This window comes from Oncorhynchus nerka, linkage group LG8 (genome assembly GCF_034236695.1).
Source record: "Oncorhynchus nerka isolate Pitt River linkage group LG8, Oner_Uvic_2.0, whole genome shotgun sequence".
NCBI lineage: Eukaryota > Metazoa > Chordata > Actinopteri > Salmoniformes > Salmonidae > Oncorhynchus > Oncorhynchus nerka.
In genome coordinates this window covers 59,909,037-59,923,942 of record NC_088403.1, presented here as the reverse complement: position 1 = coordinate 59,923,942, position 14,906 = coordinate 59,909,037, and the positions used below count along the sequence as shown (strand labels likewise).

General features: G+C 44.0%; 2 protein-coding genes and 1 long non-coding RNA gene across 3 annotated transcripts; 1 reads left to right on the top strand and 2 right to left on the bottom strand.

The window, feature by feature from the left end:
* Nucleotides 1-3,696: 3,696 nt before the first annotated feature.
* smim20 (small integral membrane protein 20) lies at nucleotides 3,697-4,748 on the bottom strand. Its single transcript, XM_029667154.2, has 3 exons — nucleotides 4,562-4,748; nucleotides 4,044-4,100; nucleotides 3,697-3,902 (listed from the first exon to the last, which is right to left on the bottom strand). Exons 1-3 carry the CDS (start codon nucleotides 4,668-4,670, stop codon nucleotides 3,865-3,867), a joined length of 204 nt encoding a protein of 67 aa, XP_029523014.1. The 5' UTR covers nucleotides 4,671-4,748; the 3' UTR covers nucleotides 3,697-3,864.
* Nucleotides 4,749-4,866: 118 nt separating this feature from the next.
* On the top strand, nucleotides 4,867-14,648 carry LOC115133656 (mannosidase, alpha, class 2B, member 2). Its single transcript, XM_029667115.2, is given in 19 exon segments — nucleotides 4,867-5,066; nucleotides 5,281-5,427; nucleotides 5,615-5,720; nucleotides 5,828-6,000; nucleotides 6,296-6,411; nucleotides 6,655-6,832; nucleotides 6,951-7,149; nucleotides 7,408-7,598; nucleotides 7,756-7,924; nucleotides 8,215-8,351; nucleotides 8,633-8,901; nucleotides 9,098-9,289; nucleotides 9,471-9,714; nucleotides 9,995-10,105; nucleotides 10,179-10,301; nucleotides 10,304-10,367; nucleotides 10,864-11,120; nucleotides 13,999-14,128; nucleotides 14,353-14,648. Coding segments are annotated over 19 exon segments (3,030 nt in total). The 5' UTR covers nucleotides 4,867-4,940; the 3' UTR covers nucleotides 14,451-14,648.
* On the bottom strand, nucleotides 7,952-10,926 carry LOC115133671 (uncharacterized). Its single transcript, XR_003864231.2, has 2 exons — nucleotides 10,840-10,926; nucleotides 7,952-8,343 (listed from the first exon to the last, which is right to left on the bottom strand). It is a non-coding gene; the product is annotated as an uncharacterized LOC115133671 (long non-coding RNA).
* Nucleotides 14,649-14,906: the final 258 nt, after the last annotated feature.

The window sequence follows — 14,906 nt, the reverse complement described above, 5'->3', positions numbered from 1 at the left end:
TTACGGAGACGCAAGGTGTGGCTGTTGTTGGTTATAGCGGGTCGGGGTCGCGACCTCTATTCAGAGGGCTGTAGAACCAACAGGATGACAGGATTATGCTATAGGCCTAGGAGTGAGACGTTTGACATTTAAAAGACTTGCCCCAGGTAATTGGAGAGTCAGGGACTTCTTTCACCTAAGTGAAGTGAGAGATAGACTTCAGTAATGAGAACTGATTAATTGAGGTAAACTGTACAGTAAATTGTTCAGTGATAATGCCTGAGAAGCCGGTGTTTGGAGGATATATTGGCACGGGGCAAACTGTTATCACTTTTATACAATGGATTACCAACATATTAAAATGATTACCAACATATTAAAATGATTACCAATATATTAAAATGATTACCAACATATTAAAATGATTACCAACATATTAAAATGATTACCAATATATTAAAATGATTACCAACATATTAAAATGATTACCAACATATTAAAATGATTGCCATATTTTCATAAAAACGTGTATTTTGATGAATGTATTCATACTATTTCATCCTACCACAATATATAGTCCTGCAATTTCATGTCTTTCTGTTCAGTGTGCGTGGAGGTGACGAGTACCCCGCAAGAATGTGGTTCTCTTCCTCTCCAGCACTGATTTCCCCTCTGTCGTCTTACTTCACTCACACACGCCGGGAGCTGTCATTGGAAGAATCTGGAAAACACCAGCTGGGGGAATGAGAGGAATTTCGCCTTTCTTTCTCTCCGCTCTTTATTTGGATGTGGCTGCGCTCATTGGGCTCTTTGAGTTTTCCTTTGTTTCTGAGAGCAGACAAACAATAACAACATCTCATAAACAATGGGGCTTGTTGATTGGGGGGGTTGAGAGGGTGGGTGAGTGTAAGGCCTTGGCACTGGGTTTTGTTGGCAGAAGGCCCCAACTGGAAGTTTTAGATGTAGGCTACATTGTTGTTGTGGACTGGACTGCTTATAACTTAGGTCATCTCTTTAGGGAGGTAATCAAACCCCATAATTTATCCAGACCTCCTCTTTTATTTCTCAAAGATTTTGCAGGGACTGTTCTGGGTCCTGCATTCTGATGGGAAAGTTAGGGTCAGTCACTGTGAAACCTCACAAGGCAAAGCTAAACATTATTTGGACATTTTTCAGATCAGTGCCCTTGTTAGATCGCATGGGCCATGATGTTTTTGTGCATGATAGATAGAGTTGAAGTCAGAAGTTTACATACACCTTAGGCAAATACATTTCAAACTCAGTATTTCACAATTCCTGACATTTAATCCCATTAAAAATTCCCTGTCTTAGGTCAGTTAGGATCACCACTTTATTTTAAGAATGTGAAATGTCAGAATAATAGAAGAGAGAATCTTTCTTTCAGCTTTTATTTCTTTCATCACATTCCCAGTGGGTCAGAAGTTTACATACACTCAATTAGTATTTGGTAGCATTGCCTTTAAATTGTTTAACTTGGGTCAAACATTTCGGGGAGCCTTCCACAAGTATCCCATAATAGGTTGGGCAAATTTCCTCCTGCCAGAGCTGGTGTAACTGCGTCAGGTATGTGGGCCTCCTTGATCGCACACATTTTTTCAGTTCTGCCCACAAATGTTCTACAGGATTGAGGTCAGGGCTTTGTGATGGCCACTCCAATACCATGACTTTGTTATCCATAAGCCATTTTGCCACAACTTTGGAAGTATGCTTGGGGCCATTGTCCATTTGGAAGACCCATTTGTGACCAAGCTTTTAACTTCCTGACTGATGTCTTGAGATGTTGCTTTACTATATCCACATAATTTTACTTGCCCATGATGGCATCTATTTTGTGAAGTGCACCAGTTCTTCCTGCAGCAAAGCACCCCCACAACATGATGCTGCCACCCCCATGCTTCACGGTTGGGAGGGTGTTCTTCGGCTTGCAAGCCTCCCCCTTTTTCCTCCAAACATAATGGTCATTTTGGCCAAAACAGTTCTATTTTTGTTTCATCAGACCAGAGGACATTTCTCCAAAAAGTACGATCTTTGTCCCCATGTGCAGTTGCAAACCGTAGGCTGGCTTTTTTATGCCGGTTTTGGAGCAGGGACATCTTCCTTGCTGACCAGCCTTTCAGGTTATGTCGATATAGGACTCATTTTACTGTGGATATAGACACTTTTGTACCTGTTTCCTCCAGCATCTTCACAAGGTCCTTTGTTGTTGTTCTGAGATTGATTCGCACTTTTCACACCAAAGTACGTTCATCTCTAGGAGACAGAATGCATCTCCTTCCTGAGCAGTATGACAGCTGCGAGGTCCCATGGTGTTTATACTTGCGTACTATTGTTTGTACAGATGAACGTGGTACATTCAGGCATTTGGAAATTTTTCCCAAGGATGAACCAGACTTGTGGAGGTCTACAATTTTTTTCTGAGGTCTTGGCTGATTTATTTTGATTTTCCCATGATGTCAAGCAAAGAGACACTGAGTTTGAAGGTAGGCCTTAAAATACATCCACAGGTACACCTCCAATTGACTGAAATGATGTCAATTAGCCTATCAGAAGCTTCTAAAGCCATGACATAATTTTCTGGAATTTTCCAAGCTGTTTAAAGGCAGTCAACTTAGTGTATGTAAACTTCTGACCCACAGGAATAGTGATACAGTGAATTATAAGTGAAATAATCTGTCTGTAAACAATTGTTGGAAAAATGACTTGTGTCATGCACAAAGTAGATGTCCTAACCAACTTACCATAACTAGTTTGTAAACAAGAAATTTGTGGAGTGGTTTAAAAATGAGTTTTACTGACTCCAACCTAAGTGTATGTAAACTTCTGACGTCAACTGTATCTCACTAATCTCATTATGACACAATTTCCAGTCGTGAAGCAAAAGTATCCAATTCCGCAAACTGGGCCTTCTACCAACTACGGAATGGTTGCGAGAGTTTGAAGTGGGCGGAGATTTTGAAAGGTCTGCAGGTGTTCCAAGTGTAGGTGCATTCCCGTTGTCGTGGATACAGTGCTGGCCTCTAGCAGCACTAGTCTAGATGAGCTTGGCTCAAGTTTCACTTTATCATTTGCCTTTTAGTTGGTTCTAAAGCATGTGCACCTCTGTCTAAAACATTGTTCATGTGAAGTGGACATCTGTCAATACAAATGTATTGACAAATATAGACTGGGTGGTTCTCTGAATGCTGATTGGCTGACAGCCGTGGTATATCAGATTCTATACCACAGGTCTGAAAAAAACAGTTTTTACTGCACTAATTACATTGGTAACCAGTTTATAATAGCAATAAGGCACCTCTGGGTTTGTGATATACGGCCAATATACCATGGCTAAGGTTGTTCTTATCCACGACGCAACTCTTAGTGCCTGGATACAGCCCTTAGCCGTGGTATATTGGCCATTATTGGCATAGGGTCTTTATTATTATTATAGGCCGAAGGCCTTATTGCTTAAATATACCCAGAAGAAGAAAAAACGAATTGGTTTTATTTGAAAGCAATAAATTTAGGATATAGGCCTACTGAGCACATAATGTACCAAACTGCCTCTCTGCCACTGTCTGAGCAAATAGTGACCCCTTGTGGTCATAATGCGTATCACATCCAATGCACTACAAGTAGCCTAAAGAAATGAAGTGACCAAATGAATTCCCAAATACATAGGCCCAAACACTTCCAAAAACATAAAGAGAAAACACAGAGGTCTTTAAACTTTATTCATAGGATAAAGTGGTAAACATCCATCCACCACACCTAAGCATTCACTCACACAAACACAGTCCAATTGGGATTCAGAATCATCTTCAGTGGACAGTCTTCATCAGCATAGCGTCTTCTTTTCCATACCAGGGACAGTTGTCTCAGGCATCACTTTGGCTTGTAGGGATCAGACCATACTTTGACACCTGAAAATACACCAAATTATAACTGACTTATATACAGTGAGTGAAGATGTAAAGTTTGCTGATAGGACAGGGGATGGCACAATACACAATGGCAACAACAAAGAAGAACCATTGCATGAGAGAGGTTAGCAGGCTACTTACCCACTGGTTGCACGTCTGCTTGATTGATTCCTGCTCGGTTTGCTCTCTGGACTTGATCTGCAGAGAAGTGATTGGGGTTTTCAATTGTGTTGCGGGGGACTGGGGTGGGTTTGAACCAGGATCCTTATAGACAAGGCAAGTGCACTAGCACAGACATTGTCCACTGGTGCAATCAGACCACTGCTTGACAGAACTTGTAGTATGATCACAATTGTACAGCATTAAAATAAACTGTCTATACTTAAAAACAGAAACCCGTTATACTGAGACCATGTAGCTACGTTATTACATGGGTTTTTAGCACACACGGCTACAGCTACAAACAAATGGCATAGCTAATTTGTCAATGCAATGTTTACGGTCCGACTGGCCAGGGCAAAATTGTGTCCACATGAGGATACTAGCATCTATACAATAAAAAGTCGCCTAACAAGACTTCCTAGCTAGCATGTCGTTGTGTAACAAGACTCTGTGACAGAATCGACTAGTACATTCCTCGAATAACGATAGTTACTTACTGTAGTCAGCTGTGTGCGTGAGTGGGTGGATAAATATAGGGTAAAATGCAGCAGCAACTGCTGTTATAAATCCTCCAAATATTAACGTGATCCTTCTGTTCCTTGACATCTTTGTTGCGCATTCACCTCCAAATGCACAGTATGTGTGTTTCCCTGAATGTTTTCCGGGGTAAAGTTTACCAGTGAACTTTGTTCACAATCACGAAGTTCTGCGCTGTTTAAAATGGTTGGTTTTAATTTGCGGCTTCACATTATTTTTGACCTCTGCGATACTCCGTACAGCAAGGGGCGGGGCGCCGCCTGATTGTCACATGCTGCAAAACCATAATAAGGACGTGGGTTAGCTTGCTGTTGAAGTACATCTCATGTTTTGACAGAGATGGGGTTTTTAACTTTCCCACTGTTTTTATTTTTCACGGTTATCTGTGCAGAGAGAAATGGACCAATTCAGACGTTTGTTATCCCGCACAGTCACATGGATGTTGGCTGGGTATATACTATTCAGGTTTGTTACTAGCTTACTGAGCTAACGTTTATACAATAGTACAGGAGTTATGTTGGTTTCTTGGACGTTAGAACTAGGGACATTTTTATTTTGGGAGGTTCAAGAATGTCACAAAATGAAATGTCAGTCCAAATATAGTTACAACTCTATACTGTCAGTGTTCACAGTATACAGCATTGAACAGGGTGTTTTCCTCTCTTTAATCCTCAATCAGGAGAGCATGCATGCCTATGCAGCGAACGTGTACTCCAGTGTGACAGAGGCGCTGACACAGAACAAACAGCGCAAGTTCATCGCAGTGGAGCAGGAGTTCTTTCGGCTGTGGTGGGATTCTGTGGCTACAGACAAGCACAAGAAACAAGTACTATAGAATAATCTTATATACCTCTCTATGTGAATTCAGTGCTGCTCATGCAGAAGTCTCATCTTTGTATGACTGTTTAGTCACCTATTTCCTCCCACTGCCCCTCTCCCCTCCTCCCACTGCCCCTCTCCCCTCCTCCCACTGCCCCTCTCCCCTCCCCCCCCACTGCCCCCCCTCCCCCAAGGTGCGACAGCTGCTGAAGGAGAGTCGACTTGAGTTCATCATCGGGGGGCAGGTGATGCATGATGAAGCTGTAACTGATCTAGATGATGAGATACTGCAGCTGACAGGTGAACTGGTTTCATACTTGATGTATAATATTTGTTTCATTGGTTGGTTTAAATGAGCATGGACTCAATCTCCCTTTCTGTCTCACACACACACACACTGTAATTAGAGGGCCATGGGTTCCTGTACGAGACGTTTGGGGTGCGTCCCCGGTTTTCGTGGCACGTGGACCCGTTTGGAGCCTCTGCCACCACCCCTGTCCTCTTTGCCCTGGCTGGGTTCCATGCCCACCTCATCTCTCGTATTGACTATGACCTCAAAGATGTCATGCAGAAGAGCAAGGTATGGTAGTCACCTTAGTTTCAGCTACAGCCTACCAGGCAGTTTACCAGCTCTATTGAGTAGTCTTGACCATGATCAGTCACTTATAAGCAGTTAAATGGTTTAGAGGTTTGACTTAATAACATATGCCATTTTAGCAGATGTCTTTATCCAAAGCGACTTAGTCAAGCATACATTTTTATGTACGGGTGATCCGAGGAGTTGATCCTACTATACTGGTGTTGCAAGCACCTTGCTCTATCAACTGAGTTACAGTATATTTGCACTAAGTTGTTGTCTTGCTGTTTTGGAACAGAAACTACAGTTTGTTTGGAGAGGCTCCTCCTCCTTGAAAGAACAGCAGGAGATCTTCACTCACACCATGGACCAGTTCAGCTACTGTACTCCATCTCACCTGCCTTTCTCTAACAGGTCTCCGAAATATCTCCTTTCCCCTCTCGCCATTTTCCATGTCATAACTCTCCTAGCATATCCTACTGTCTTAGACTTACCCTTACATGCTGTAATTGAATTAAGACTCCAAATGTTTTTTGTTGTTGAGAATCACCAAAAATCTCCATTTGATCAGTCAAATCAAATTTGCCTATCACCATGGGCTCTCAACAGATTACAGGCACATATTTGTCTCTGTGAAACTAATCAGTTCTCTCTCAGCTCTGGTTTCTATTGGAATGGTGTGGCTCTGTTCCCTGACCCCCCTAAAAACGGCATCTACCCCAACATGAGCCTGCCTGTCACCAAAGAGACGCTGCACTCCTATGCCAAGACCATGGTGCAGAACATCCAGCAGAGGGCAGCGTGGTTCAGGACAAACCATGTCCTCTGGCCCTGGGTGAGTCAACAGATATACAGCGACCAGGAAACTGTTTCCTATCACAATTTAATGAGTGTTCTTTCTAGTTACTTCACCATTGAGCAATGTATGTTTCTCCTGTTATTTCACTCCATAGGGTTGTGACAAGCAGTTCTACAACTCCTCTGTGCAGTTTGCCAACATGGATCCCTTGGTGGAATACATCAACCAGAACAGCAAGGATTTTGGTGTGACAGTCCAGTACGCCACTCTCAGCGACTACTTCCAGGCTGTCCACCAATCAAATCTCACCTGGGAGGTGAGGGGAAGTGAGGACTTCCTTCCCTACTCCACTGGTGGGTTTTTCCAGAAATGTGCTTATCTATTTTAAGTTTCAAATATGTAAATGGTATATGAATAAAACTTCTAAGAAAATGTGTGTGTGTGTATATATATATCTCGCTCTCTCTCACAATGGTTCCAGTGACCAAGAGTTGGCACACTAAAAACATGTAGCAGTAAAAACTACTATGAAGCCAAGGGACTAAAATGCTTTTTTCACAATTCCAATCTGGTTCTTGTAGTTCTAAAAAGGAACCTTTTTATCTCTCCAGAACCTTTCCAGGCGTGGACTGGGTTCTATGCCTCCCGGAATGTTCTGAAGGGGATAGCCAGGAGAGCTAGTTCCCAGTTGCATGCTGCAGAGACTCTGTTCACCCGGTACCGGGTCAGCTACCCAGATGGACCGGTCCCTAAAGAAGAGGCCCTGCAGAAGCTGAAGGCCCTCCGCTGGGCTGTCTCTGAGGTGCTTGATCAAAATACTCATCGATTGTGATTCATTGTAACCCAGTGATTAAACATTCTCATATCCCTTTTCTGTCACACAAATGTAGAAATAAGACTCTCAAAATGAATTCTAAAAACAGTACTTTTCTATTATTCTCCCTCTGTCTTATCTCCAGGTGCAGCACCATGATGCGATCACAGGGACAGAGTCTCCCAAGGTGTCTGACATGTACATAGAGCACCTGACCCAGGCTATGATGGGAGTAGAGGAACTCCTGGCTGCCCTCTTCCTCCTGCCCCAGACCCTGGGCACCGCTAGCAACCTTGAAGACTCTCATAGCATGGGTAAAGTACTGTACTTCAAAATAATAATGAATAATTGAAATCGATTTATACTTTATTTGACATGAACTCAGAAATGTGGATTTGTGAAAGTAGTTGGATGGGCTGCATGTTTTCACTTATCCAATCACACACTACAGATCAGTGAATACACATCAAGGAAGGGGGAGGATGTGTTGTAACAAGGCCCAAGGTTCAGCTTGGTCCAATGCATTTAATGACTATCTTCATCAACTACAACATGTTATTTTTTACATACATTATCAAAATGTTGTTAATATATGTAATTGCAGGCTCCCATCAGGACCTGGAGCAGCACATCATTGTGTACAATCCCCTGGCATGGAACACCACCGCCATCATCAACGTCACGGTAACCTTGCCCATGGCAACCGTGTTCGACGACCAAGGACAGGCCATACCTGCACAGGTAGTGTGGAAATGGAGGGGATTTATCCAGTTAAACATTTGTACAACAATGAGTCACCAGTATATCATGTCAAAGCCATGTGTCAATGGAACTGCAGATATACATCATACCTTCTAGACAAACTCAGTTTTCAGATGACTGATTGTGTTCATTGGGCACTCAGCAAAAAAACATATTGCAACGGAAGATGAAAATGTGTGTTTCTTATTGGACAAGTCCAGGTATTCCCTCTGTCTGTTAGTGTCTAATGAACACGGCCTGTGTCTCTCTGCTCCCAACAGACCCAGAGTTCAGCTGACTCCAACACGACCTATGACCTGTTCATTGTGGTGAACCTTGGGGGTCTCCAACACAGGAAGTACCTCATCAAGTTCTCAGAGAAGCTGGGTAAAGAGGGGTCCTCGACCCACCATGCCTGGGTTGTGTCGTTCAAGAGACTAAATGTTTCACAGGAGTTGAAGACAGGAAGGAGACTCTTGCCGGTTCTGAATGAGTGTTATAAGATCATGCTGGACCAGGATACTAACCTACTGCATAGCATCACCGACAGGTAGTTATATTCAACATTCACATTAGGGGCACATTCAACAGGCTAACGTTGTGAAACGTTGCAGATACAAAGGTAATTAATAGAGCTGAAGTGATTTATAGCATGTTTATTTTACTGAACGTTGCACATTTTCCTTTTGAATGCAGCCCAGGTGTTACGTCAACAATGTCCTCTGACCTTTCTGTGACCCTGACAGGCATGAGAAGAGAACGGTGAGAATGAGTCAGGATTTCTGGGAGTACCAGGTCAATGGGAACGTCAGCGCAGGGCCCATCTCTGACAACTACATCTTCAGTGCCAACGGCTCGGCTGTGAGGGCGTACAAGGCCGTCAAAATGGAGATTGTCCCTGGGAAGATCGTCACGGAGATCAGACAGTACTTCTACAGGTGGGAATGTGAACAGCTTTCTGTCAGTCTTTGGTTTCCACGCACCCTCCTTCCGTAGCTACTATCTCTTTTTATATTCCATCTATCACCTCTTTCACACACACTCACTCGTACCACACTACATCTTAGTAAGGTGCAGGTCTAATATCGGGTGGCTCACATTAATGGGTTGTGTCCGCAGAGAGGAAGCAGATGAGGACTACGCCTACTCTGTCACCACCAGAATACCACAGAGTTTCCCCAGCGGCGGGCTGTGTTACAGGATGGAGCAGAGCTACTCGCTGGGCCCCCTGGTGGTCAACACCGAGGCTGTCCTCAGGATCAAGACCAGCCTGAAGAACAACAGGACTCTGTTCACCGACGACAACGGGTACCAGATGATGAAGAGGCCTTCCAGGACGTTCGTCAATGATACTGTTGCCAGAGTGAGTGGTTTGTATTTAAGGACAGTTTGGTGTAGAGGTTTAAATGTACACTGAACTTCCACAGTACCTTGCCAGCCAGAGGAAGATGGGCTACACTTTATGAGCCTGGTTCCTCGAGGTTTCCTCCTACTCGGGGCGTTTGGGTGTTTGGTCTCATCAGCTTTCCTTTTTAGTGGTTCAGGCCTGGGTTACGGTTCAGGCCTGGGTTACGGTTCAGGCCTGGGTTACGGTTCAGGACTTTGTGACAATTGCTTGTTTCTTCTGTGTCTGTGTACTGCAGAACTACTACCCCATGGTTCGAATGGCCTACATTGAAGATGACTCTAGCAGACTGGTCCTCCTCAGTGAGAGAGCTCATGGTGCATCCAGCCAGAGTGAGGGAGAGCTGGAGGTGAGTGTGTTTTATGTATGCGATGCATACACTCACACACACACACAACCTCAACCCCTTGTATCTGTCCTAGGTGATGCTCCACCGACGTCTGTGGAACAACCAGGAGTGGACTCTGGGTTATAACCTGACCCTGAACGACAGCTCGGTGGTGAGGCCTGTCCTATGGATGACACTGGGCTCCCTGGCTGCTACTCTCTCTACCAGAGGGAGGCGCTAGAACTGCAGCACCGACCTGTGGTCATGCCCATCGACAGGCCACGTGAGTCCACTCTTTATAGATCCCCTGTTGAACTACTCTATCGAGGCTCGCAGGTTGACCTTTATTGTCACGAATCTTGACCTGGAGGCAGAACTGAGGGATTTTCCTCTAGATGGTACAGTTGCAAAGTGAAAATTGGCTATATCGTAAACATTCATGACAAGAAAATGTGCATTTTGGTCTTAAATTATGATTAGGGGTAAGGCTAGGTTTAAAATCAGATTTGATGACTTTGTGGCTGTGCCACTTAGTGACTACTATGCAGAGCTGCCTTCAGGACAAGATTCATGACAGTAACTACCAACCTGTTTAAAGCACGCACAGCTACTTTCCCCTAAACTTTTCCCTGGAAATCCATAACATGGAATCCATTCTAAAAACAAATACACAATTGAAATGTTTCCAAATTGAGTCGACCATGTTTTTGAGCACCTGTACAATGCCTTGTCACAATGTATGATCTCATACCCACAATGCCATTCACTGCCCCCTTTAGAGAAGGCCTGGAGGAAGGAGCCTCGGACCGGATCTCCGATTCGCCCCGTGGTCCTGCCTGACAACCTCCACCTGCTGACGCTTAGTGTCCCGGGTTGGTTCTACAACTCCAACCACACCCTGCACCTCCGCAACATGGAGACCGGTACCCCTGGATCCACACAGCCGGACTACGATCGGGTCCTACTGAGGATCATGCATCTGTATGAGAAGGGGGAAGACCCGGTTCTGTCTCAGCCGTCCACCATTAACATGAAGGTAACAGGAAACACCGCTTGATGAGATCAATATGAAGAGGAGACTTCAATAACAGAGATATATGTTTGTGTATTAAATGCTAAATTAAGCGCACACATGCGGAGTTGAGCAGTTAACAAAGAAATGGGTACTCCTACAGCACCAGTCAAACGTTTGGACACACCTACTCATTCAAGGGTTTTCTTTATTTTTACTATTTTCTACATTGTAGAATAATAGTGAAGACATCCAAACTATGGAATCATGTAGTAACCAAAAAGTATGAGATTCTTCAAAGTAGCCAACCTTTGCGTTGACAACAGCTCTGGACACATTCTGGCATTCTCTCAACAAGCTTCACCTGGAATGCTTTTCCAACAGACTTGAACGAGTTCCCACATATGCCATTGGGTTGAGGTCGGGTGATTGTGGAGGCCAGGTCATCTGATGCAGCACTCCATCACTCTCCTTGGTCAAATAGCCGTTACACAGCCTGGAGGTGTGTTGGGTCATTGTCCTGTTGAAAAACAAATCCATAGTCCCACTAGGTGCAAACCAGATGGGATGGCATATTGCTGCAGAATGCTGTGGTAGCCATGCTGGTGAAGTGTGCCTGGAATTCTAAATAAATCAGACGGTGTCACCAGCAAAGCGCAATTACACCTCCTCCATGCTTCACGGTGGGAACCACACATGCTGAGATCATCATCACTTGCTCTTCATCTCAAAAGACTTGGCTGCTGGAACCAAAAATCGCAAACCCGATTTCCACCAGTCTAATGTCCATTGCTCGTGTTTCTTGGCCCAAGCAAGTATCTTCTTATTGGTGTCCTTTGACCATGAAGGCCTGATTCACGCAGTCTCCAGTTGATGTCTGTTCCTTAAACTCTGAAGCATTTATTTTGGCTGCAATTTCTGAGGTGCAGTTAACTCTAATGAACATATCCTCTACAGCAGAGATAACTCTGGGTCTTCCTTTCCTGTGGCGGTCCTCATGAGAGCCAATTTCATCGTAGCGGCTGACGGTTTTGGACTGCACTTGAAGAAACGTTCAAAGTTCTTAATTTTCCGGATTGACTGACCTTCATGTCTTAAATTAATGATGGACTGTCATTTCTCTTTGCTCATTTGTGCCGTTCTTGCCATAATATGGACTTGGTCTTTTACCAAATAGGGCTATGTTTTGTTTACCACAGCTACCTTGTCACAACACAACTGATCGGCTCAAACACATTAATAAGGAAAAATTCCACAAATGAACTTTGAACAAGGCACACCTGTTAATTGAAATGCATTCCAGGTGACTACTTCATGAAGCTGGTTGAGAGAAGGCCAAGAGTGTAAAGCTGTCAAGGCAAAGGGTGGCTACTATGACAAATTAATTTTGATTTGCTTCACACTTTAAAAAATAAAAATTGGTTACTACATGATTCCATGTGTTACTTCATAGTTTTTCTACTAAGTAGAAACTAGTAAAAATATAGAAATACCCTGGAATGAGTAGGTGTCCACTTTTGACTGCTACTGTATATGCTTAATTTAGAGTTATTTATGCTACTTTAGTTGTGATACAAATGTTGCGCTGTTCGTTTAGATTTTTTAAATATTTTCTAATTGTGCACGATGTGACTCTAATGACTTGAAAAAAGTTGCTTGAAAGGCATGAGCTCTGCTTTGTTTTGCTCAGGCTGTCCACCCTTCATTAGTCTCTGTCAGAATTTGACAAGCACTTGATAATGCCTCAAATGTCACGGCCCCATCCCCTTTGTGGCTGTAATGCTCCCTAAGAAAACCTGCCTTTTGCAGCCATTGTGCGCTTGGCCGGGAATGCTGCGCTGCCTCTCCCTGGCCTTCTCTCCCTGAGGGCTGCGCTGTGGCCTTCTCCTGAGGGCTGCGCTGTGGCCTCTCCCTGAGGGCTGCGCTGTGGCCTTCTCCCTGAGGGCTGCGCTGCGCTTCTCCCTGAGGGCTGCGCTGTGGCCTTCTGAGGGCCCTGAGGGCTGCGCTGTGGCCTGAGGGCTGCGCTGTGGCCTTCTCCCTGAGGGCTGCGCTGTGGCCTTCTCCCTGAGGGCTGCACTCCTGTTGTATAGATAAACAATGTGCTTAATATTAGTACAGTTGAGAGAAATATAGTAGACCTAGCCTATAGAAAGCTGATGGGATCGTCCTCTTTTTGATGGAGGCCATCACTCTGTTTTCTAGTGTGATTGCATAGCCTGTAGAAATGTTACGCAACATGAGTTCTCATGAAGTGTTTTGATTAGATGGTCGAAGACATTTGCATTGATGTCAGAGTGATTAGAGGGACAATGGAGTGCTAAGTACCAGGCAGTTAGCAAGTTTGTTAGGCTACTACCATCAACAGCATCAGAGCTTGGAGATGCCTAATTACCTTGACTAAACGGTCACGTTTGTTTATCATGTGCATAGTCACTAACTATACATTCATGTACATACTACCTCAATTGGGCCGACCAACCAGTGTTCCCACGCATTGGCTAACCGGGCTATCTGCAATGTGTCCCGCAACCCACCACCCACCAACCCCTCTTTTACACAACTGCTACTCTGTTCATCAAATATGCATAGTCACTTTAACCATATCTACCTAAGCACATACTACCTCAATCAGCCTTACTAACTGGTGCCTGTATGTAGCCTCGCCTGTCTGCTTACTGTTTTATTTCTTATTGTTCACCTAATACCTTTTTTATACTATTGGTTAGAGTCTGTAAGTAAGCATTTCACTGAAAGGTCTACACCTGTTGTATTCGGCGCACGTGACAAACTTTTTGATTTGACATGGAATTTAACTTCCGGTAATACGGTCACCGCAACAGCCCAGGTCACTACTCCATTTACACTGTATTTGTTTTGAAAATCCATTTCCTGTGTAAAACAGGAAGTGCTGCGGGGCATGGGGGAAGTGAGAGCGTTGGAGGAGCGCTCTCTCACAGGAACCTGGGATATCTCCGACCTCCAGAGGTGGAAGTGGAAGGCTTCAGAAGACCCAGGGAGGGGTGAGAGTGTTGGTAAGCTTCAGTTCAGCATTGGTGGGGGTGAAATATTTCATCTGGATACATACCTTTTTGTTAAACGATGAGAGAAGTTACAGTATCAGTGTACCTTTTGAGATTCAGTTGGAGTAGGCTGTAGTGTTTGAGATGTCAACCACCTGTGAAATCTGAAGGAAAAAAATGTTGTTGTTGTACAATTGTTTTTTGTCTACGTCCTAGTATTTATTTGTCTGTTTCAGGGGTCAAGAGGTCAAGTGTTGGTGTGAGAGAAGAGTTCAATGTGACCATATCACCCAAAGAAATCAGGACCTTCTTTGTTTACTTCAAGCTCAAGTAGAATGTTCCTGTTACCCTTCAGTCTTCTGTGAAGATGGATGACTAATCTGAAGAGAGGCCTTCTGACATGCAGAACATGGGATTAAACATTCTGTCATGTACTTTCTCTAATGTAACACGGGACATTGTATGACCAGGATGTGGATTATCTTGAAGTGCCGGTCTACTTTTTCTGTATTAAATTGAGTATAATCTAAAATAGGGAGTCGCTCCATTTTTGTGTCTATTTCTTTATTTTCCTCAGTTGAAGTGCTTCTGTTTTTAAGGCCTTGGAGAGGGGAAGGTCATTATTGACACCTCAAGCATCTGAAACCCTCATAACTACTGGGTTAGGTTATCTCACAGTTTAAGTAGCGGTAAGATTGTTCATCTGTATGGCGTTAGTGAGAAATGTTCTTCCTGTTTGCAAGTGAGCACAGCGCTGACAGTCCACAGTAGACCACACGGCCACTTCCTG